The 25,934-nt window shown below is 38.3% G+C and overlaps 2 protein-coding genes across 9 annotated transcripts in view; both read right to left on the reverse strand.

Moving 5' to 3' along the window:
* Window positions 1-20,450, reverse strand: part of LOC127420939 (tropomyosin alpha-3 chain-like) — a 35,565-nt gene extending 15,115 nt beyond the window's left edge. For 2 of the 5 annotated variants that reach the window (XM_051663586.1, XM_051663587.1), the window contains exons 1-6: window positions 20,318-20,450; window positions 18,925-19,050; window positions 3,201-3,334; window positions 2,965-3,082; window positions 2,564-2,634; window positions 2,141-2,216 (exon numbers count right to left, since the gene is read on the reverse strand). In XM_051663586.1, coding sequence (XP_051519546.1) covers window positions 2,141-2,216; window positions 2,564-2,634; window positions 2,965-3,082; window positions 3,201-3,334; window positions 18,925-19,050; window positions 20,318-20,431 — 639 coding nt within the window. In that variant the 5' untranslated portion in view covers window positions 20,432-20,450. Of the gene's footprint in view, window positions 1-2,140; window positions 2,217-2,563; window positions 2,635-2,964; window positions 3,083-3,200; window positions 3,335-6,729; window positions 7,418-18,924; window positions 19,051-20,317 lie in introns of those variants that run through there. The other 3 variants (XM_051663588.1, XM_051663589.1, XM_051663590.1) reach the window with 2 other exon arrangements.
* Window positions 20,451-24,057: 3,607 nt separating this feature from the next.
* Window positions 24,058-25,934, reverse strand: part of arhgef1a (Rho guanine nucleotide exchange factor (GEF) 1a) — a 66,737-nt gene continuing 64,860 nt past the window's right edge. For all 4 annotated transcript variants that reach the window (XM_051663984.1, XM_051663983.1, XM_051663985.1 and 1 more), the window contains one exon: window positions 24,058-25,462. In XM_051663984.1, the coding sequence (XP_051519944.1) occupies window positions 25,392-25,462 (71 nt within the window). In that variant the 3' untranslated portion in view covers window positions 24,058-25,391. The remainder of the gene's footprint in view (window positions 25,463-25,934) is intronic.

The raw sequence follows: 25,934 nt of genomic DNA on the forward strand, positions 1-25,934 counted from the left end.
TTGTCTAATGATAAAAATGCAAATAGCAATAAAACTAATATCATATATCGTCTGCAAATAAGCGTATATCTCATTTAAAGATGTAATAAACAAGCCTCACAAAACTTGAGCAGATCCAGCATCCTGTTGAGCGCTTATTTACCTCTAAAGCACGTATTCTATCAGCCTCTCCTCAGCAGTCCCCTGTAACTTTTAACTTTCTTTTCTAATGATAAAAGGCAAATATCAATAAAACGTCTATTATATACTATCTGCAAATATGCAGATATGTCATTTAAACAGATGCAATTCACAAACCTCACAAAAATCCAGCATTTCTTCCCGTCAAGCGCTCATCTAATATCTTCCTCTGAAGCGCGTATTCTATAACCCAGAATCAAAAACCTCAGGATCAGCATCAAAACTAAAATATTGTGCCTGTTGTATTCTATTCATTCATTAATGTTAGCATCTGTGGATATTAATTATCCGGTTCACTGACTGAATGTTTTTACTACGAGTGAGATGAAACATCATTTTGCAGGCATGTGAGGAGTTGCGTTTGACAGCGGTCTAGAGTTTGTTAGAACAATAATGTTATGATGGACAAAACATTTAAACTGGTGGTATACTTTGTAAAGACAAAATATTCTGAATTGGCAACAATAAAATGCTTCTACCAACTCTAACCGTTTTCATCTGTTTTGGTGCGCGTGTTTGACCAGCCGGCATAGGTTACATATAAATTATGTATACAGTATAAGTCGCTTTGGACTACAAGTCGCAGGACCTTTCAGATGATGAAAAAAAAAAAACGCGACTTACATTCTGGAAAATACGGTACCCATAAGAATAGATGTCAAATAATATCAAAATTGGTTTTGGTTTAAATTAAGAATGAATACAGCAAACTGGATTGCAACAACTGGATCAGCCTGTCCGAAATTCTCATTGGTCATCGGATGCCTTCGTTAAAGTGCGCTGCAGCAAAAATTTACATTTCCTCAATCTTTGATCACTTAGTGGAGAGTCACTTTCACAAACCCGTATGATTTTACCTCTACATCCTACATCTAGTGTGTAGGTTCTAAACGCCAATGCATTTTTTCTTTTTAACAAAGTGGGGTGGGTCACAATTTTTTATCTGCTTAAATCGACAACATATCATGAATGCTGTTGATAGAGCTCTACTTGCTTTAACATGGAATATTCCTTTAATAGATTCTGTTTGTGCTTTCATCAAAATGTACAAGTTTAATTTACAACAGTTTAATGTAGTGTATTTTTGTGTTGTTGCCGTCCCATGCCACAAATGCTTCCTGTTTAACTTATTCCTTGTGTGCAATGGGCAATATCTAGACATGAGATGGTGTTTAACAGTAACGTGTGGTGGTTTTTAATGCAAAGGAAGCAAAACTGTTTGTGATTCTGAAAGTAAAATTTGTCCTTTGCACATTTTTGTGAAACATGAACGCTGTTTGAAGCTTGATTGAAGCTTGTTACATGTGCATGCATATCATGCCATTCTCTTTTTCCATAAAATAACTTTCTATAATGCTTTCTGAAAGGTTAGCAAGTAAACTCATGCGGTTTCTGAAAGAATGATACCTGGATGTGGATAGATAGATGAGTGCAAGGAAGGCGGAAAGATGGAGGAATAAGACAGATGGGTGAAAAACCAGGTAAAACAGTAGCAGCACAGATTAAGAACAGCCAGTGCTGGAGGGAGGAGTCCTATTTTCTCATTTTTTCGTGGAGTTAAATGGACAGTTCACCTAACAAGGAAAATTCTGTCATTTACTCACCCCTATGGAGTTCCAAACCTGCATGACTTTCTTCCACAGGACACAAGAAGTGATGTTAGGCTAAATCACAGCCTCAGTCACCATTCACTTACATTGTGAAGTTATTTGGGTTTGGAACAACATAAGGGTATGTAAATGATGACAGAATTAATGAGTGAACTATCCCTTTAACTAAAATGTGTGCACACTCTTCACTCATAAAATGTAGATCCTCTTAAAAAAGCAGGTAACATTCTCAGCATTCTTTCGTGGTCCGTACACCCCACGTCTCTAACAAACACATAAGCGGTCGGGTAACCTTAAACCAGCAGATGTTTGACATGTTGGCACTGAAATCATTCATTTGGAGTATGTACCTTCTCATCTGAGGCCTGCAGAGTCTTCAATGTCTGGTCAAGAGCTCTCAACTCCTCCTCCATCTGCTTGACATGGCTGTTAGTTTGAGTGGGGGTATGTCAGGTCAAAGGTCACACATGCCCAAACACAAATGAGAAGGGGGGGGGGGGGGGACATATGAATTTAAGCTGGAGTCAAGCCAATGAAATCACTAGACTCTCTCACTCACTCACACACAAAAGGGGTTTTTGGTTTTATGGTTATGATAGAGCATTCCTAAAGTCATGCAGGATGAGGGCACAATGCATTTGAGCTTTCATAGGACAACTACAAAAAAAGTGTGCTAAAGAGGACTGTATGTGTGGTCTGTGCTCTGTAGCGTATGTGATTATGGATTCTTTATGAGCATGTCTTTGTATGTATATTTTGAATCTCAGATTAACCTCTCAGCAAGCTCTGCTCTTTCCTCTGTACGCTCCAACTCTCCCTCAACGATCACCAGCTTACGAGCCACCTGCAACACACATCAAACACAACTCAAAATGCTGAATCCATACTGTCAAGTAGTGGAAATGTGCCTTGTATGAGACCTTGGAAACATCCATAAAATTAACATGAAATCAAAACTGATCCCATTTACTTCCTTTACACACAAAGCCCACTTATTTTTATCCTAATGGATAAAAATCAATTCCCACCCTACAAAGTTTTCTGCATTGAATATCCTGTTTCACTTGGAAATATGGTTTCATGTTGACTTCCATTGCAAATTTGAGCTGTGCTAGATATACAGTGATGCTATTAATAACATCATAATAGGTATGTGAATTTATCTGGTCATTACCTCCTCATACTTGCGGTCGGCCTCCTCAGCAATGTGTTTGGCCTCCTTGAGCTGGATCTCTTGGAGCTCCATCTTCTCCTCATCCTTCAGAGCCCTGTTCTCAATCACCTTCATCCCTCTATACCAAAGAGAGAAATCAGCAATCAGAAAGTAGTGCAAATTAGGGTGAAGGAGATGAAGAAATAACATTAGTTTGAATAAATACATGTTGAGAGCAAATATGTTCAAGCACACACCTCTCGCTCTCATCGGCAGCCTTCTCAGCCTCTTCCAGCTTCTGCAGGGCTGTGGCCAGTCTCTCCTGAGCACGATCCAACTCCTCCTCAACCAGCTGGATACGCCTGTTCAGAGATGCCACCTCTGCCTCAGCCTAAAGCACAAACATTGCATAAACAACAGAAGAAATGAGACAACATGCCATTCCAGAGAACTTCAGGAGCCCCATGTTGAACATGAAGTGATGTGATGTAAAAAAAAAAAAGGATTGGGAAAGACGAGGAAGAAATGGAAGAGGAACCAAGACTTGGAAAACAAATTTGGAATGTATGAGAAAATGGAAAACCCAAATATGATGGAATTATTGACAGTTTTTTTTACTTGAGCAGAGCAGCACCACATAGTTTTTAGGCTCTGTTTGCAAAGGGCAATGTTTGTGGCGTTTCACAATTTACACACAATGACTAAAATTATTTGTAGGTATACGTGTGTCTTTAGGACTAACCAAAATTTACCACGTTATCCACAGTTTCTGCCAAAATACTACAGTTATTTCCAGGACCGTAACACTAAAATCGTAACTTTACATTTGGTGCCCTCTCCTGATGTCTTGAATATTCCGTTACATTCTTGGTGACTACACTGTTAGTAACTGTAATATATAATCTCCTTTGAAAAGTGTAAGCTGTCAGAATCTTTGTTCATTCATTTATTTTTATAGGCCAGTGATGGCTCATGGCTCATTGACAAATAAGGTTGTCCGAGGTGATAAAAATGAAAAATATTTTTTAAATCTTGTCAAATTTGTGTAAATGCATGTGTGTCCAGTTTGGTTTCATACATTTTTGAAAATATTTTCAATTCATCAATTTCTACAGAAAAAAAAAAACAAAAAAAACAATTACATATATATATATATATAAAAAATTACTTTAAAAATGTTATGTTGTGTAACCATCAAATAAAAGGTATTAAAGTACTTTTCTTAGTACTGAACCTTAAATACACGTGTACGCAACTTAATGGAAAATTTCGCAAATTTTCAAACATTAAGGTCCTTTTTTTTTTTTGTACTTTTTAAAATAAAATATTAAAACAATTGTTTTACTGCTTTTTTTTTTTTTTTTAAGAAATATTAATAAATATTATTCTGCACTACTCATACCAAAATTTCTTTTTTTCCATGAATTTCAGCTTTTAATGAGACTTTGATTTACTTTTACTTCGCCTTTTAGCCCAAGAAAAAAATACTAAGGATGTGCACATGTAATCGACTAATCATGTACTCGTTCAGCACCAACTAATCGACTATTTAAAAAAAAAAAAAATATCGCAAATTGATTTTCTTTTGCGCATTTGCCTGCTGTAGGCAACACTGAATTATACTCTCCCTCCGAATGTCTCACCAAATCTCGCAGTTACAACCGAGTCATTAATGGATTGAGAACTGTAAAGAAACTGAATTGAAAGAATTGAATAAATGCATATTGTTCATTTCATTTGGTCCAAGAGAAACACAAAGTCTGTTGAAGTTAGCTTATTTTGAAACCAATCTGGCACACGCTTCTTTTTAAATTTGACTTAAACGTACAAGTAAACGATTACTCGTTTTTCGTTGGTAAGAGTACTCAACTACAAAATGACTCTATAATGCACATCCCTATAAAAACTCAAAGACTGGAAACACGTTCATCACAAAGGAGGTGTATTCAAGATATTGTAATATCTTTTTGCACTACCTGTTTTATCTGACCCTTTCACACTAGAACTGTGTACTGGTCGGAGCTGCACTCTCTCTTACTGTACCTATTGTCCTGTTTCAGCAATTATTGCACCGTCTTGTCCTGTTTGCACACGTTTGCACACGCACTTTATGTAGAAATGTGTAGGTCTTCTAGTTGTGTAGTGTCATGTAGTTCTGTGTTTGTGTTGTTTTTATGTAGCACCATGGTCCTGGAGGAACGTTGTTTCATTTCATTGTGTACTGTACTAGCTGTATATGGTTGAAATGACAATAAAAGCCACTTGACTTGAAGTAATTGTTTTGTGTGAACTGCATTTTTTAATCATTTAATAGCTCTGGACAAGACGTCACGTCATTGACTAATGCCAAGCTACCAGCTTTATTATGTAATAATAACTGTAGTAACTATAGTATTGTGGCGGAAACTATGTTTACCATGATAATTTTTGTGAAGGTTGGGTTGTATCTGAACAAGGCTGGTCACTCAGCGACTGAAATAAGATGTATTTTGAAATAAGTTCACATTATTAGACTATTTAAGATTTACTTAGTTTATATACAGTTATATCAAGTGTATGGGACCACCGAAGAGTTTTATTCAGTGGGGCTGTAGCGCAAAAACAGGTTGCCGCGCCTCGTCAGCTGAGACACAAAAACCAATGGGCCACTTCAGCACTCGTGCACGGCTTCCGGATATGACGACACCGCTCATAAAAACTGGAGTTTCGCTCCTAATATGGACTGAGGAATCTAAAGTCTGCGGGGTGAGTTCATCTCTCGTAATGCCAATGAGACGGAAGGCATAGTTGAGTGATAAGCGGTTTCAAGGAAAAAAAATCCACCCAAAACTTGTGTCTTCTCAAATTAAAACTCTTGAAAGTTGTCAAAGGAAAAATAGACAGCTGTATTGACACGCGCGAACAACTCAAAGTGCCCAGAAGCGCACCTGGTGACCCAGATGAACGATAATGTGCCAACATCTACACGACGTTCAAAGCGTTATTTGAACATGAGGTCACACATCGATTATAGATCAAATTAAATAAAAATACAATAAAAAAACTAGCGGGGTACGAATGATTCAGCAGGAGCTTTTTTTATTACTAAAAATGTCCTCCAATAAGAAGCTATCATAGAAAGGATTTTAGATACCGTAATTTATTTGTTGTGTATCCCCCACCCCTCGTATGTTTATGTTCTATAACATGTTTTCTATGAAGCAATAAAGATAAAAAAGAAGAGCTATTTTGTTACTTCCTCTAGGCCTCGCTGCATATTTCCAGCAATGTGTGAGACATGAGGATTGGATAAAACCCTCTAAAATTAGCACACAAGTGGCATGGGCTACATAAAGCAAAATACTGATATCTCGCTGTGTTTTGCATAGCGCAAATTGCGTACGTATGATACTGTACGGCTTCAATAAAGATGACTCGTCCATACGCTCACGCGCATTAGCTTGTGCAATAACTATCTCACCGGCCCATCCTTTTCTTGGATATTAGGACACTACCAAATCATCCCGACTATTGTTTTATAGCTTTGGCATGGTCATATCTTTGTCACAAGCACTTTTAAGTGCAAACTCGACTTTTATTAGACACCAAAATGAGCTTCCCACATTCTGAAATTCCTCTCATTGCAGAAAGGGCGTTGAATCTGTGGTGTGAAACTACAACGCAATGGTGTTTCTGCACCAATGCATGTGATACACACTGGGATGCATTGTGTCTCTGCTCGGCCCGCAACAATGTAACTCCTGCCGCATGAAAGTAGAAAATAAAGCAGCGCAGAGACACACTTACCTGCTCCCTGGCACGCTTCTCCTCCTCGACCTGTCGCTGCAAAATCTCGGCTCTTTCTTCTGCCTCATCCGCTTGCTGTTGTAAAACTTTGATTTTTCTCTTCACCGCGTCGATGCTGTTGGATCCGGCCATTTTAACGAGTTAGTTTAAGAGTAGTGTGGTCGAATAAAGCGGGTTCCTCTCGAGCAGCGTAGTGGACCGAGCCGTGAGGAAGAAGAAGAAGAAGAAGAAAAAAGTCCAAGGCACCAACGCCCCGCCAACAAGTCAAACGCAGAGAGAGTGGTTGGTAGTAACGTGCGGATCAGACGTTGCACACGCTTGTCTTTTGATTGGAGCAACGGTATCTCAATCAAATTGTGTTAAATGCAAATAATAGTGTTTGGGATGGAAAAAAGAGGAACGCGATATCTACGAGAAGCTCCGAAAGTTAAGGACGTGGCAAAGTTTCCCCAATGCAAAAAGTCGTTCGGTTGTTTCTCATTCAAATGAACGACGAATGCGTTTTAATGTCATGTAGTGGACTCTTTTTCTTGCTTTCTCTTCACCCTGAACTCTTCCTTCTTTTTTTTTTCCCAGCCCACTTCCGGATTACCCCACCCAGTCCCCAACGATTTGTGGACGGAGAGTGAGGTGGAAACGCTGCTCCTGGATCAGAGGCGGCGCAGCGTGCAGTCCCAGTGGGATGGGAGGCGATCGAGATCAGAGTTGATCTCCGGTCAGCAGTTTTTGCGCGACCTGCGTAATTCTTACGGAAGAGCCACCCCTTGTTTTACACGTGTCCTGGCCAGGTAGATGACGTAGGGCAAATAAATCATTATAGCATTCCTGGCCACTCCTTGATCCAGGAATGTGCTTGAATTTAGATCCATGGGAAAGTGTAGGGCTCTGATGATCATTGGGAGATTTTAGAGGTAATTTATAATAATTTATAATAAAGTTTTGGTAGAGACAGCTCTGATCAGGAAAAAAAAAAAACTGGGCTCTGTCTTCACTAAGCTCAGTTCTGGTTAGGCTGTTAACTTTTTTGTTGTTGTATTTATTAGTCAGAGGATGTTACAGAATAATATTGCTCATTTGACAAATGTGCATCTATTGTGCTTTATCATAAAGACATACAGTATAACTATAATGAACAATTACATTAGACATTACCTAAAACGGCATTCTTTTTTAATTAAAGCAATATTCTGGGTTCAAAACAAATTAATCTCAAATTACAGCATTTGAGGCTTAATATTGATTACCACAATTTATTTCAACCCATCCCTACTTTTTATTTGTATTTTTTTTTTTTTTAAAGCAAAAATCGAGGTCACACTAAGGCACTTACAATGGAAGTGAATGGGGCCAATTTATGGAGGTTTAAATTGAGAAATGTGAAGTTGATACTTTTATAAAAGCACTTACATTAACTCATCAAATTTTTGTATTTGTCACTGGTCCTAATGGGAGCATGGGAGTCGGACGGGCTAACAAGGAGGCTAGAAAAGCCATGACCTCTAGCCTGTGTTGCATCTCTTAAGGCCTGGAGAGTGAGGTTTACACACTGCAAATCTATCACGTACCAGCTGGCTACCATTACACTCACCCCCCTAAACCTCACTCCCATTCGGGTCATGGCACCAGTGTTACCGGTCCTACTTGTCCCACCCCGAGCTGGATTCGACCCAGTGATCCCCAGGATGGGAGTCAGATGTGCTAGCAAGGAGGCTAGAAAAGCCATGGCCTCTAGCCTGTGTTGCATATCTTAAGGCCTGGAGAGTGAGGTTTACACACTGCAAATCTATCACGAGCCAGCTGGCTACCATTACACTCACCCCCCTAAACCTCACTCCTATCCGGGTCATGGCACCAGTGTTACCGGTCCTATTCGACCCACTCCGAGCTGGATTCGACCCAGTGATCCCTGGCATGGGAGTCAGACGTGCTAGCAAGGAGGCTAGAAAAGCCATGGCCTCTAGCACGTCTCTTAAGGCCTGGAGAGTGAGGTTTACACACTGCAAATCTATCACGTACCAGCTGGCTACCATTATACTCACCCCCCTAAACCTCACTCCCATCCGGGTCATGGCACCAGTGTTACCGGTCCTAATCGACCCACCCCGAGCTGGATTCGACTCAGTGATCCTCGGCATGAAGGTCAGACGTGCTAGCGAGGAGGCCAGAAAAGCCATGGCCTCTAGCCTCTGTTGCGTCTCTTAAGGCCTGGAGAGTGAGGTTTACACACTGCAAATCTATCACGTAACAGCTGGCTACCATTACACTCACCCCCTTAAGCCTCACTCCCATCCAGGTCATGGCACCAGTGTTACCGGTCCTATTCGACCCACCCCGAGCTGGATTCGACCCAGTGATCCCCAGCATGGGAGTCAGACGTGCTAGCAAGGAGGCCATGGCTCTAGCCTCAGTCGCTATTGCGTCTCTTAAAAGAATATTCTGGGTTCAATTCAAGTTAAGCTCAATCGACAGCATTTGTGGCATAATATTGATTACCACAAAAATTCATTTTGACTCATCCCTCCTTTTCTTTTAAAAAAGCAAAAATCTTGGTTCCAGTGAGGCACTTACTATAGGAGTGAATGGGCCCATTTTTGAATGTTAAAATGAGAATCAGAATGAGCTTTATTGCCAAGTTTGCTTACACATACAAGGAATTTGTCTTGGTGACAGAAGCTTCTAGTGCACAAACAATACAACAACAAGACAGAGATAATAATAATAAAAAAAAATAATAATAATAAAAATGCAAGTATATATAGAAATACACAATAAGACAAAAATATATGTATATACAGGGATATATACATGTACAAATCCAAATCTGTTATATACAGATAGTGCAAGGGAATGTAATGGCAGAAGAGGTAGAATAAATGGATAAATATAAATAGACTAAGATGTGTATTGTACATAATTATTGCTCAATAGGGCAGTTTTAACTGTTCATGAGATGGATAGCCTGATGGAAAAAACTGTTCCTGATGGTTCTGGTGCTCAGAACTCTGAAGTGTCGGCCAGAAGGCAACAGTTCAAAAAAGTAGTGGGCTGGGTGAGTGGGGTCCATAGTGATTTTTCCAGTCCTTTTCCTCGCTCTGGAAGTGTACAGTCCTTGAAGGGGGGGTAGGGGGCAACCAATAATCTGCTCAGCAGTCCGAACTGTCCTTTGTAGTCTTCTAATATCTGATTTTGTAGCTGAACCAAACCAAACAGTTACTCAAGTGCAGAGGACAGACTCAAAGACTTCTGAGTACAACTGTATCAGCAGCGCCTGTGGCAGGTTGAACTTCCTCAACTGGCGAAGGAAGTACAACCTCTGCTGGGCCTTTTTCACAATGGAGTTAATGTGGGTCTCTCACTTCAGGTCCTGTGAGATGGTAGTGCCCAGGAACCTGAATGACTCCACTACTGCCACAGTGCTGTTTAGAATGGTGAGGGGTCAGTGTTGGGGTGTTCCTCCTAAAGTCCATAATCATCTCCACTGTTGTGAGTGTGTTCAGCTCAAGGTTGTTTTAACTGCACAAGACAGACAGCTGTTTAACCTCCCTTTTGTATGCAGACTTTTCCTGGATGAGGCCAATGACAGTTGTGTCGTCTGCAAACTTCAGGAGCTTGACAGAGGGGTCCTTGGCAGTGCAGTCATTTGTGTACAGGGAGAAGAGTAGTGGGGAGAGCACACATCCCTGGGGGGCACCAGTGCTGGTCGTATAGGTGCTGGAAGTTATTTTCCCCAGTCTCACTAACTGCTGCCTATCTGTCAGAAAGCTGGTGATCCACTGACAGAGAGAGGTGGGAACAGAGAGTTGGGTTATATACTCAATGTTTCAAAAGTATAGCCAGAAGACATAAAGCATTATGCCATAAATGCTGTCGATTGTGCTTAACTTGTATTGAATCCGGAATATTCCTTTAAGGCCAGGAGATTCGGATTTACACACTGCACAGCTATCACGTACCAGCTGGCTACCGTTACATATTATTTGAGCTGTTAAGTTGTTTAAATAGTTGTTTTTGGGGCGGACTACTTTTCTAGGCGAATGAATTTCTTGTTATTTGTCATCAATGTTACATCATCATGGCAACGAAGTTGTAAAATTGGATATAACTTTACACAGAAAATGTCACGTTAACATGCATATTGTTTAGGTCTTTTGGATATACTTTTGAAACAGTGAGTATTTTAACACATATGGATTGGCCCCATTCACTTCCATTGTAAGTGCCAAGCTATTTGCCAGATTTTTGCTTTTTTATTTATTTATTTTTTAAGAAAAGGAGGGACTAGTAAAAATTAAATTTTTGTGGTAATCAGCATTATGCCACAAATGCTGTCGATTGAGCTTAACTTGTATTGAAACCTAAATATTCCTTAAGTCATGTTTGGGTTATCTAAAACTAGAGATGTGCCGCAAATCCAGTAGTTTTTGTTATGTGTATTATAATAAACTCTATAAACCCGACCATTGAAATATAATCCCAGTCTCTCTTGCATAATACAGTGAAATGATGAGACATGTTAGAACACTCGGAAGAAATCTTGGTTTTTAGTTTCAGTTGCCTCTTAATTATCAACCAAATGATGTTGTTTGTTGCCTTTCTAAAAGACATGTATTAAATCACAAGATCCGAAGTTAAACACATTTACAAATCCCATTTATGATGTCATAATTCAGGTGACAGGGCTCTTGAGTAAACAAACCCTGATTCATTTATTGTTATAGGGCGGCATGCCTCAGTGCAATCTGAATAATGGCAAAAACTACAATCTATATTTTCATGTGTCAGTTGCAGAAAGACCTTGCTGGAGCCACTACGCAAGTGATGACATTAACCAATTCATCACTGGCTTGTCTGTGTGGATCTCCCATGGAAAAGATTATCTATTTTGTCTGAGTGGTGTTACAACAGCTCATAAGAATGATTTAATTCACTTTCTACAAGGAGTACTTTATGAAGATGAGAGATTATAATACTGAGTAATTTTATCGTTTGGGTAAATGAAGTATTCAGACTGTTTTGAGATTGCTTTATAGAGTTTACCCACAGGATTACATCATACATCATGTTATAAAGAAAGAATCCAGTGAACAAGCTGAATTCACAGGCCTGGGCAAAACCAAACAAGATTATAATAGTACAGCTCCCTGTTTTTTTCTTCTGTGGTTTAGAATGCAATCTTGCTGGCATTCTTACACGGTGCTGAACACAATTAAAAGTAGGCCCAAGGGTATGGTTTTTATGTTTATTTTGTGGTTCCTATGTAATAAATTTTTATACTAAATGACCTGAAAGGGGTAGTTCACCTAAAATGAAAATTCTGTCATTATTTACTCACTCCCATGTTGTTCTGAACCCATATGACTTAAAAGATGTTAGCCTCCTTTCACTTTCATTGTATGAAAAGAAAGAAAAAAAAAACAGTGACTTAGGCTAACACTCTGCCTAAGAGCTCCATTTATGTTTCACAGAAGAAAGTCATAGGGGTTTAAAAAAAAAAAAAAAAAAACATTTGGGTGAGTAAATGACAGAATTTTCATTTTGGGTGAACTGGCCCTTTATCTGTTGTGCCCCAATAGAATATTAGAGGTACAGGAATGTTGACCAATCCTGAATCATTCTGCTGTAGATGACCACTGCAAAATCATGTATTATCATTTCCTGTCTCTCCCTTCCTGCTGCCCACCCCCCATGCAACTTTGTAGGACCCGCTTATCATATCCTACCACTATCTTACCAGGCGATGGCGCCAAAACGCCAAAAGATCTCGATGGCTCTTTCCTCACTGTCACTGCATTAGTGATAATCAGTTGTGGAGGAATTCCACTGCTAAAGTCATGTAATATACTTTGTTAGCTAAAAGGTGTTTTGTATATATATATATACTGGCTGCCAAAAGTTTGGAATAATGTACAGATTTAGCTGTTTCAGAAGGAAATTGGTACTTTAATCCACTAAAGTGTCATTCAGCTGATCACAGAGTATAGTCAGGACATTACTGATGTAAAAAACAGCACCATCACTATTTGAAAAAAGTCATTTTTGATCAAATCTGGACAGGCACCATTTCCAGCAGCCATCACTCCAACACCTTATCCTTGAGTAATCATGCTAAATTGCTCATTTGGTACTAGAAAATCACTTGCCATTATATCAAACACAGTTGAAAGATATTTGGTTCGTTAAATGAAGCATAACATTGTCTTTGTGTTTGTTTTTGAGTTGCCACAGTATGCAATAGACTGGCATGTCTTAAGGTCAATATTAGGTCAAAAATGGCAAAAAAGAAACAGCTTTCTGTTGAAACTCGTCTGTCATTCATTGTTTTGAGGAATGAAGGCTATACAATGCTTGAAATTGCCAAAAAAAAACCTGAAGATTTCATGCAAAGGTGTACACTACAGTCTTCAAAGACAAAGGACAACTGGCTCTAACAAGGACAGAAAGAGATGTGGAAGGACAGATGTACAACTCAACAAGAGGATAAGTACATCAGAGTCTCTAGTTTGAGAAATAGATGCCTCATGTGTCCTCTGCTGACAGTTTCATTGAATTCTACCCGCTCAACACCAGTTTCATGTACAACAGTAAAGAGAAGACTCAGGGATGCAGGCCTTATGGGAAGAATTGCAAAGAAAAAGCCACTTTTGAAACAGAAAAACAAAAAGAAAAGGTTAAAGTGGGCAAAGAAACACAGACATTGGACAGCAGATAATTGGAAAAGAGTGTTATGGATCTTAACCCCATTGAGCTTTTGTGGGATCAGCTAGAGTGTAAGGTGTGTAAGAAGTGCCTGACAAGACAGGAAGTGCTACAGGAAGTGTGGGGTGAAATGTCACCTGAGTATCTGGAAAAAATGACAGCTGGAATGTCAAGGATCTGCAAAGCTGTCATTGTTGCACATGGAGGATTTTTGATGAGAACTCTTTGAAGTAATTTAAGAAGTTTTGAATTTTTTTCCAAATTGTAATAGTAGTTTTTCATGTTATTAATGTCCTGACTATACATTGTGATCAGTTGAATGCCACAAAGTACCAATTTCTTTCCATAAGAGCAAAATCTGTACATTATTCCAAACTTTTGGCCGCCTGTGTGTGTGTGTGTGTGTGTGTGTGTGTATATATATATATATATATATATATATATATATATATTAGTACATACTGTATATACTTTATGTACCCTTACTGTATATCTCTTATGGATCAGCTCCCTTACTAATCTTAATGTTACTCTATTTCATTTTTTATTTAAATTAAATATTATTGTTTTATATTTTGTATTATTATTATTTAAATTTTAATGTAAATATTTTTTTGTTTTTGTTTTTTTTCTCCTATTTTATAGTCTTCCAGGGAAAAATTGTAAGTTCTATTGCCTAGCAAAGGTCTCCAACAAGCCACATGAGTTATCATATAGAGGTATCGTTCATGCCCGTGACACTACTGGACAAGTTTCACACTTGTTTAATTTGTAGGGTTAAGGGTTTGTTCAGGTCTAACTATTGAGTATAGATTTGATTATAACCAATACTGTATGGTGATCTGTCATGATTGTTACTTGACTGCAGCCCTTCAAAGACACCCAGTCATTAGTTCAATCAACACCCTTAAGTTCTTAACATTGCCTACCAAAAAAGTTGCATCAATTAACCTCTGGAATAAAATAAGACTTTTAACATAATATTGTAAACACAAACAGTGTTATTTATTAATCATTGCAATCATTTCTTAAAATATAGAGGGTTATCTGTAAAATGACAACATTTGTATGAAATTAGTCCAGTGTGAACAGGGAGCTTTTAAATTTGAGCAGCCCAAAAATCCTGCAGAGAATAAGAGGTTAATCTACTTAATTAAAACATGGCTTGTATTACACATAATACTTTGTAGATAACTAATGTTGGTATTACATTCATGCTGTATAGCCAGAGGGGAACTGGCTCCCCCAGTTGAACCTTTTTTTCTTTTTCTTCAATAACCATACATCTTATGGAGGTTTCCCTCCACTATTTAACATCTAACACTTACAGATTTTTTGTTCCTTGCCGCATTCGTCTTTGGTTTGCTCACGTGAGGAAAAGTTGGGAAAAACTGCTTTGAAAGGATGCGCTATACAAATAAAAATGATGACTTGCCCAGCTAAGGGGACTTATCAAAAGCATTAAATAAATTGGAATTTAAAGGGATAGTTCTCCCAAAAATGAAAATTCTCTCATCATTTAATCACTCTCTTGCCATCCCAGAATTGTAAGACTTTCTTTCTTCTGTGGAACAAAAATTATAATTTTTAGAAGAATATTTCAGCTCTGTAGGTCCATACAATGCAAGTGAATGGGTGCTAAAATGTTACTGCTCCAAAAAGCACATTAAGGCATCATAAAAGTAATCCATACGACTCCAGTGTTTTAATCCATATCTTCATTTAAGTCCTTTTTTGCAAGAAATTCTTCTCTCTGCCCAGTAGGGGGGCAGTATGCAAGAAGAATGTGAATCACCAAAAACATAAGAAGAATGTGAAAGTGATCCCCCACACCTATCATCTCACTTCTGAAGACATTGATTTAACCATTGGAGTCTTATGGATTACGTTTATGCTGACTAATGTGATATTTGGAATTTAAAAATATTGGCACCCATTCACTTGCATTGTGAGGACCAAAAGAGCTGAGAAATTCTTCTAAAAATCTTCATTTGAGTTCAGCAGATGAAAGAAAGTCACACATCTGGGATGGTATAAGGGTGAGTATATGATGAGAGAACTTTCATTTTTGGGTGAACTATTCCTTTAAGTGACAACCCTGCCTCAAGCTTGTCTACAATTCAGCTTTCACAAAAGGCCTTCCAGTTGCTATGTACAGCACTTACATTATGATACAAAAGTAATACTTTTACATGTCTGTGTACTAAAATATTTTTACACTTGCTGGGAACAGAGATTCTATATGTGTATGTGTTCATCTGAGGTGGTTGGAAATAGCAGCTTGTTATGCATCTAATGGCTCATTTACATTATAGGTTATAGGTGATAAGGTGCTTGGTTTGACATTTTGACCTCCAAGACGGACTCACATATACATGCTCTCACTTGGACCAACACGGAAAGACTTACCCACCCACCCACACGGCAGCTGTAGACATATTGAAACAGGCATTTAAATATTTTAGAAGGAAAGAAGCTGCAATGAACTTCAGTGGTAACTGAGGCTAACATTCTGCCTTTTTTGTGTTCCATGGAAGAAAGAAAATCATACAGGTTTTGAAAAACATGAGCGTGAGTGAATCATGACAGAATTTTCATTTTTGGGCAAACTATCCCTTTAACCGCTCACATTTACACCATAAATGTGCTGGACACCATAGCAGCACTGTTAGGCCAGTTTCTCAGAGCTCTATTTAAAGGATCCGCCCCTGCATTCAAAACAGATTGCTGCACTGGGAGGGCCTGTCTGTCAAAATTACACTGCATGATGATGAGTGGATAATTGGACTGAGCTCTAAATTATCATCAAAACCAGCCTGGTATGTTGCTAAACTCCATTTTTAAAACCTGTGCGGGGTAGCAAGGTATGTGATAGCTCGATGGTGAGGTTTTGATTCAAGGCTGGGATGGAAATAGATTTTGAAGCGACAGCTGTAATGGAGGCAACCCACTCTCACCCACTGTTCTGCTCATGCTGGCTGTCTGATTAGGGGTTGCCAGATTGAAGACAAAAGAAAATCCTCCTCAACTTACATTATACAAGTTATACAAGTCCATAGAAGTTGAAGTTATTTTACAGCTTGTCTCCCTTTGGTACTGACATGAATAATGCAAGTTTTTTTCTCTTTCTCAGGGTTTTGTAATGAACTTAAAAAAGCAGTTTTTTGGGGCCTGGGTAGCTCAGTGGTAAACACACTGGCTACCACCCCTGGAGTTCACTAGTTCAAATCCCAGGGCATGCTGAGTGACTCCAGCCAGGTCTCCTAAGCAACCAAATTGGCCCGATTACTAGGGAGGGTAGAGTCACATCGGGTAACCTCCTCGTGATCGCTATAATGTGGTTCGTTCTTGGTGGGGCGCGTGGTGAGTTGAGCGTGGTTGCCGCCATTATGTCTCCGTGGCAACACGCTCAACGAGCCACGTGATAAGATGCGCGGGTTGACGATCTCAGACGCGGAGGCAGCTGGGATTCGTCCTCCGCCACCCAGACTGAGGCGAATCACTATGTGACCACGAGGACTTCAAAAAAGCACAATGGGAATTGGACATTCCAAATTGGGAGAAAAAGCAGTTTTTTTTCTTCCAGACTATAGATACAGTACGTGGTAATGTACAGTCAGATGGTCACTACTGAAAATTAAAGCCAGACAAGGTGATCAGCACCCAGACACAAAGCGAAGGGTTCTTGTATCACCACAAATGTTTTTTGTCATATCGACCGGCTGAATGTACATTATCCTGCTCATGGGTACTTGCCAAATTCTGTGATAAATAAATGAACATTAAATTCAAAAAGATAAATGACTGCAGAGTGATGCGAGAGACATGAACTAGCACAGCTACAGTATGTAGGAAATCGGTCGCCTGGCACAACAAGCTTGTTCGAGTGTGACCAAATTGAGCTGTAGCTCAACTGACAGAGCGTTGCACTTGCGATGCAAAGAACCGGGGTACAAGTCTTAAAGAACGTAAATCGACACAGGGCCCAAAAGTGTCAAAGAAGCACCACAAAATGACATGGTTGCTTCAGCAGTTGTGCTTTTCATCTCACATTTGCTTTTATAACATTTTCAGTTAGGTTTAAATTGAAGGTTTAGGGTAGGGAGGTAGATTTTGCTGATTTAAAACTCGATAGAGCATTAACCTTAATAACCTCCTTTGTTTTTCATCGCACATACGCTTTTTCTGATACTATCTATTAGGTTTAAGGTGTAGGGTAGGGAGGTAGGCTTTGTTCATTTAAAACTCAAGAGGATTAACCTTAAAAACTCATCTGTTTGGGAGAAAATTTAACTTGCTTTTAGCGCCACTCAGTGGACATTTCACCTTGAAATTGCCATGATACATATAAGGATCCACGTAATATCCAATGTTGCCACAGCCACGTAATTTACATAAGATCAGGCTCGATAAATACAATTCAATCAGTATGAAGTCATGTATATATACTGTATATATATATATAAAAAAACACTACTGTAGCCTACTGTATGTCTCTATCCATCTATCTAGCTCTTTCCTTTCAAAGCATCTGGTATTCAGTCGAAGAGTAACATCTTATGAAGGCCAACCTTAATGACAACAGGTGTGCCTGCTACATCCGGTGCCCAGAACAATGGGACAATGTAAGACAGTTGGTGTAACAGGGTTGACCATGATCCCTTAGTTTAGCTGTCATAGAGGGTGTCAAATTACACAATGGCAATTAACAATGACTTGTCTTTGTCTTTGTTAAATTCATTGAAGTTAAATAATTACTGATGTGTTTACTCAACATAGACAAGAACTTTAGCATAGTTCCAAGCCTGTAAGTCACAAGTACTGAGTTTTTTGACTAGTCAAAAAGGAGTCGTTAAATATAGTTCGATGCGGTCAAAAATCTGAACAATAAGGGTGAGTATTCAAATACACTCCAGACATGATGTTGCTAGTGGGTTGATTGTATTTAGTTGCTATGTTCATTGTGTTCCTCTCACAAACACTGATTTACAACCATGTTGCTAAATCAGCTGTGTCATGGTAATTTTCTCCCTAATGCCAGAAGTCACAAGTATTTGCACAATATCACCTACGCTTTTCATTACTTCTGTGTGAGTTATGGGTTTGTTGTGGTAAAACACTGTTTAGAAGACCACTGGTGGACAGTGTGCTATTATTTAGGTAGGATAACCAACACCTAAAGGGGACTGAACATTTTGACAAATTTTAAGCCTAAAATGGTCCTGTACTCTCAAAATTGGACAGGCATATTAGATGACTGAAAGAATTAGATGACATTTAACGGATAGTCTCTCTGCTGGGATAATATAAGCTGGAGTCTGTCTAGTTGACATCATCGTCAAAAAAAGGATTAGTGGTAGAGTCAGCTGCGGAGGACTGAATGGAGAGAATGAGAGAAATGAAGGGGCGGAGCCAACAGGAATCCAGGGATAAAGTTTGGGATGCTGCATTTTTGAATGTGCGTTTGAGTTTGGTGCTTTGTGATTGGCTATAACTCACATCCGCAGCTTTCTTCTCGGATATCTCCAGTTTCTCCTGGGCGTCCTTCAGGGCCTCTGAGTATTTATCCAACTCATCCTCAGTTCCCTTCAGTTTCTTCTGCATTTGAATCAGCTCATCCTCATGCTAGAAGAAAGAAAGAAAGAAAGAAAGAAAGAAACATGAGAATGGAAGACAAGGGGTGGGAGGGGATAGAATAGAAGAGTGACATATTAGCACTGTGAAATCATCCACTCTAGTATGGCATCCACTTATTACTTTTGCCCCTGCCATCACTAAGCACCCCTATCCAGTGTTTTTGCCTCCTTAAATAATCTTCTCCTGGTGGTCTGCTAAAATACATGGCTTAACAAAGCTCTACTTTGACCATATGTTAGCATAAATACCCTCAGAAGTGCTACCCTAACCTTTCACACATCTTTAGCCCTGACCACATCTTCCTTCTCCATCTCCTGCTTAGACTCTTCTTATCCTTCTTGCATTCCTAAAGGGGCAGATCACAGACTTCAAACCACTCCTTAGGTTTTGGGGCATCAGTATCTAAGACTTCTCATATCATGCCCGGACAGTGGAAGTTATTTTTTCAGGGGGTCTTTGGACTGTCGTCAACTTTGTCCACGTGCATGATATTCTTTGCACATTTAATTTAGTTCAGTGACATGGGTTGTGGATTTTGCTGATCTCTCGTATCCAGATCCTGATGTCTTGTAATAACTGTAATAATTGCACATGGAAATTTAAAGCTTAATCCAATTAAGTCTAGATAGAAGATGCTTCAAATAGTGGTTCTATGCTGCCTCCAATATTGTTTCTGTCTACAGTGTGTTCTTTTTGAAATGTCCACCGAAGATAGGGCTACAGGGCCATAACCACCATTGACATTAATCGATATTCAGATTATTGGTATAACAATAAGGGTCATTTTTAAAACTCTTACACCTGATCCTCCCTCCCTTGCTATAAATATCCTATATATTCCAAAAGACCTTCAACTCTCTGTAAACATCTGCACTCAATCAAGACCTCTAATTTATACCACTTAGTCAAGATCAATTGTAACTAATCTGAAATGTGTAGTTTACGCAAAAAATGAAAATTCTGTGTTGTTCCAAACTGTCATAAATGATTTTGTTTCCTCCATGGAACACAAAAGGAGATGCAAGGGAGAGTGTTAGCCTCAGTCTCCATTCACTTTTACTGTATGGACAAAAGATGCAATGAAAGTGAATGGTGACTGAGGCGAACATTCTGCCAAATGTCTCCTTTTGCATTCCAAGGAAGAAAGAAAGTCATATTGTTTTGGAACAACATGAAGGTGAGTATATTATAACAGAATTATAATTTCAGTGTGAACTATACTTTTAAAAGTTAATCTTTGTTCTTTCTGTCTGACCTGTTTGCTTCTGTCCTCTGCTGCTTTCCTGTCGGTCTCCGCCTGCTCGGCCTGGTCCAGAGCGTTCTCCTTATCTAGCTTCAGCATCATCATCTTCTTCTTGATGGCCTCCATCTTGGTGTTGGTGGGTAGGGCTCACGGTATGAGAAATAAATGAAGAAAGTGGCTGAGTGCAGTTTGTAAAGGTGAGCAGCAGTGGTCTTGGAACAGGAGCAGGTCAAGTGAAGAACGTCGGGAGAAGAGAGAGAGAGAGAGAAGGGGTGTAAAGTGGGGACAGACCAAACTCAGCATGGGATAGTAGGAAGGCATTTATATGAGGGGACAACATGTACCATTCCTTTTCTAATAAGCCCCACCCATATATTGATTGTAGCTCAACTAATAGTCATAACCACTGTGTGGATTCTGATCTGGCAACATTGTGTTGATTTCACCGAATCGATACTCTGGCTTTCTGTGCCTTATTATGTTGTAAAATTCAGTTTAACATTTTCAAGTCAGTATAGATTCATTCCTAGGTGCTTTTGCCATTGTATTTCAACCTATCTTCTCAGTTTTGTCTGTTTATCTATTAATTTACTCTTTGTTTCTTATTACCTCTCATTACCTCAGAATGGTCCTGTGAAATCTATTGTGAAAGAATGTGCAGAAAAATAGAGTAGGAATGACAAAGGAGGCACAAAAAAGAATGGACAGCAATGGACACATTTTGGCTCTGGCTATAATAAGACAAAGCCTCTATGTTTGTGATAGGCACAGGTGTCTCTGTGTGTGTGTGTGTGTTTCGTTACATTACTAGCATCCCCAGCTGCACCGTTCCCTTTACAGCCCGTCAGTTGCCACAATGATCGCTTTACAGTTGTTGTTTTTTTGCCTAATGTGAAACACTGTGCTATCCTTAACTAAGGCATTGGGGAACCACACTCTGTGTCTGCCACCAGGCCTCTTGGTATGCTGCATCCTATACACTTTGACATCTAAAGGATTGATCTCTCAATTTATTCATAGAGCCTTTGAAAAGGGGAGGGAGGGATAAGGAAATATTGTGAGCTAGATTCAGACTCATATCACCCATATATGTAGGTTTAATACAGGGTCAGTGGATCGTCAGATGTCACCCATTTGTGATCTGTATTACCATACCACAGCTAATCTAACAATTGTGTAAAAGCAGTAACAATTACTATACTTGTGTATTCAGAGTGTAAAGAATACCTTAGTGCTGTAATTGTGTAATTGTGAGTTCCGTTCAGCGCTTGCTGATGACAACTGACAATGGTTGGTGTCAGGTTATAAGTGACCAGTCTATTTTCAGTCTAGGGGCCAGGGTAAGGTTAAAACTCATAATTTAAGAACAAAGAAAGTATATAAAATGTATTTGTCTTTAGATGTACATATCTATTATCATACATGGTATTCAGATTGGTACAAGAATGATTTACACAATACAAAAATGGAAATCTACTTTATTCATCTAATATTAATCAGCAGTAAACACTTCTAATTAAAGGTAAATGTTGTGCTTTAAATGCACTTGCATGTACTTAAGACAGTTAACCAATAGTTTCTGATAAATGGAAGATTCAAAATAATATATTAGAATGTATTACACATTTACTTTGGTAAAAGTCAGTTCACTCCTATTCACTCTCTTTGCTTTAAGACAGTGAAGTGATGGATAAGGTAGTAAATATGTGTGTGTGTGTGTGTGTCCGGCTGACATTGTCTTATGGATTAGTTGTTGGCCTGGGAGAAAGATCTGAATATCAAACAGATTTTGGATTCATAAATACATGAATGCATTTAAATGTAAAACTTTAGTAGAATTTTTATATACTGTATAATATTTATATAAATCCCACATATAAGCACAACATTTATGGTAGCTACAACCCCAATTCCAAAATAGTTGGGACAGTGAAAGCACTGCAACAACGGATTTGATGTTTTACCTTGTGAATGTATTTATTTATTTTGTAATATACACTCATTTCAAGTCAGATTATTGCAACATGATCCAAAAAGTTTGGTCAGTCAAGTGTTTACCACTTTGTGAAATCATCATTTATTCTGATAACACTTATTAAACGTTTGGGCAATGAAAAAAGTTTGTTACGCTTAGCAAACAGAATTTTCCCCCATTCATCCATTATGCAGGTCTACAGGGCCTTTGTTGCCAAATTTTGCACTTCATAATGCACCACACATTCTTACTTTGGAGACAGGTCAGAACTGCAGTGAGGCCAATCTAGCACCTGCAGTCTCTGCTTACACAGCCATGCACTTGTAAACTGGGCAGTATGGTTTATGGTTTGGCGTTGTCCTGCTGGAAAATACAGGGGCATCTCTGGACAAGACAGCGTCTGGATGGCAGCACATGTTGCTCCAAAATTTGTACATACTGTATCTTTATGCATCAATATTGCCCTCACAGATGTACAAATTACCCATGCCATGGGCACTGAAACACCTATTCCATGACAGACACTGGCTTTTAGACCTGACGCTGATAACAGCTTAGGTGATCAATTTGCTAAACTATTTGAAATGTGGACTGAAAACACTATTCCACTGTTCTACTTTCCATCTCAGACCCAGCCCAGAGAAGTCAGCGATGCTTCTGGACAGTGTTGATGTATGGCTTCTGCTTTGCATAGTAAAGCCTTAAATTGCATCTGTGGATGCAGAGGCGAGTGGTGTTGACTGACAAAGGTTTGCAGAAGTATTTCCAAGCCCATGCCTTGATGCCTATTACAGATGCATGATGGTTTTTAAGACAGTGACGTCTGAGGAATCGGAGATCAGGCGCATTCAGAAGTGGTTTTTAGCCTTGCTCTTTTATGCACTGAGGTTTTACTGGATTCTTTTAAACCTTTTAACTGTATTGTGCACTGTAGAAGGTGAAATGCCCAAAGTCCTTCCAATATGTCTTTGGGGAACATTGTTCTCAAAGTGCTGGATTATTTGCTTAAGCATCTTTTGGCAAATTGGCGAGCCCCGACTCATCCTTGCTCATGAAGGACTAGGCTTTTTTCTGGAGGCTGATTATATACTGTAACATGATTGCCACACCTGTTTAACATCTCCTGTTTCACATCACCTTGTTATTTCTACTCGTCAGAGTGTTATTAGTCCTAAATTGCCTTTTCTCAACTTTTTGGAGCCGGTTGGAATCATCTGATTTGAAATAAGTGTATATATATGTATATATATATGTATATATATATATATATATATATATATGTATATATATATATCTGTAAACAAAAAAACAAAAACAAAACAAACATTAAATCACATGTTGTAGTGTTTTCAAGATAGCACAGGGTGAATAGAATTTACAAATCACTCCTTTTTTTTTTTTTTAATTAGCATTTTCCATATTGTCCCAACTTTATTGGAATTGGGGTTGTAGTTATTTCTGACTCTGTCTCACAATTGTGACTTTATTTCTAGCAATATAAAACACATAAATATGATGCAAAAAATGAACAATTATGGGTATTAAAGTCACAACAGAATTAAAGTCAGAATTGTGAAATAAACTGTTTCTTTATCCTGTTTTCCCTTATGACATAATGCATCTAAACATTTAGCATGCAGAAAAATATTAAAGCTATTAGAATGAACTTTGAAATTTTTGACATTTTGCATGCACTTCAACTTCAAAATGTTCCTCTGATAAAAAATTTCACTTTAATTTAATCAAGTACAAATGATAGAAAAACCAGCCAAACCTGTTGTATATCAACAGTTTTAATTCTTTATCTCATAACTCATATTCTAGATTTACCTCAATATGTGAAACATTGTATAAACATTTTAACAATGTCTCTTGTCATTTTCCATACTAACATTTTGATGTGACTTAGATAAATCCTATGTTTTTTTTTTTTCTAGTTCCTTTAAAACATGAAGAATATTGTTCTACAATAATTTCTACGATGCTCCTTCCTGAAATGTTGAATTGACAAAAGTAAAAGCATATTTCTCAGCAATATTCAGCCAAGCACACTTTGGCACAAAGTCAAGTAATTGCACAAACATTCTTAAACAAAACAAAAGTATGAGCAAAATTGTAGTAAGACACATCAAAAGTTGCTGGTGGCAAATTTTGGTAATGAGATCCATTTCAAATCATCCAATATTTACAAAGTGTTCCCCATAAACGCACATTGTGGGCAGAGAAACCAAAAAACCTTCCTGGGTTTAGTAAGTTCTTTGCTATAGATGCAAATATATTTCTATATATTGCTTCAAATTGCAATATATTTCTATCATAAAAGAGCCCTCAATTCTGTGAAAAAGGTGAATGTCAAAGGCTGTTTTGACATTATTATTAAAATATTCCACAAAATAGACATTTTGTTCTAATAGAGAGCCAGCACATTTGGTCCCAGGATCAATGTAGCCTTTCAAGTTATGACTTCTTTCTAACTTGCTTTAACATGCTTGAAAGATGATAAATCTTTCCAAAATAAAGGAAAATAAATAAATGTAAAATAAAGCACAAGGAAGAGACATTTACAATGACCTCTCACAAACAAGAACATTTCACTTCCATAAAAACAAAAGCTCCTGGTTTTGCGTGCTCCAGCATGTATAATCAGTACAAAGCAAAAGTATCTCACATACAGTACATACAATATCTGAATGTTTTTCCCAGTACCCTTGCAAGCTGGATCATAAAATAGTTATGTTTGGTTTGTTTAGGTACTTCTAGAATTGTAAGAAAAACATTTTATGCCACTATCAAGTGCAAAGTCCCATTATTTGCAGCTTCATTTTGTAATGTCACGATGCCTTGGCATATCCTTATTGGTCCGTTGATGTCGAAAGCCATTTGATTGGATTTCAAGGAGAAGGCATGTTGAATATTAACATGTCATAAACGGCCACACAGAAGCTGTAAGCAAAATTACTGGATACAACTAAATACTGTATGTATATACTGAAATGAATATTTATTAACTAAATAAGACTTTTCCATGTTTTAAGAGGGGGACTTGCTCATAGAGTCCATAGTCTGTTCCATCAAAGCAGAAAACAGGCCAGTCTTGATAATGGAACAATATTAACAGTGTGAGATGTCCTGCTCCCGGGGGTCTGTAGCTGTCTCAGTCTCTTCAGGAATGTCTTGCAAATCTGAATGGTGAAAATGAATAAACAGAACAATAAACCAAATGGAGCCGACAGATGATAATTAATGAAAAGTACAACAGGATTTGGGCATTAAACACAGAGACAAGGCAGTTTAAAATCCAGTAGCCAAAAGTCCATATATATATATATATATATATATGCTCTTGAATAAAATACATAGCATATTGAATACATTTAAAGTGACCATTCTCAGAGGCATAGTAATGGAAGTAATAATAGCCAAGCTAGTAAGGTTTGGTTGTAGACTGTAAATACCTGCAAACAGAACAGTTCCATGTAGTGCATATGTACAGAAAAATTGCATACTATGCAGAATATGTATACTGCATACTAAAATCTTTTTCAATGCAGTATGAGTAGTATGGTAGCATGCTATTTCGAACACACCTGAAGAGTGAGTTTGTATTTTTCTCAAAAATATTGAAAAGCCTTCAATGTTCTAAATTCAACATGT

This window comes from Myxocyprinus asiaticus, chromosome 30 (assembly GCF_019703515.2).
Source record: "Myxocyprinus asiaticus isolate MX2 ecotype Aquarium Trade chromosome 30, UBuf_Myxa_2, whole genome shotgun sequence".
Classification (NCBI taxonomy): domain Eukaryota; kingdom Metazoa; phylum Chordata; class Actinopteri; order Cypriniformes; family Catostomidae; genus Myxocyprinus; species Myxocyprinus asiaticus.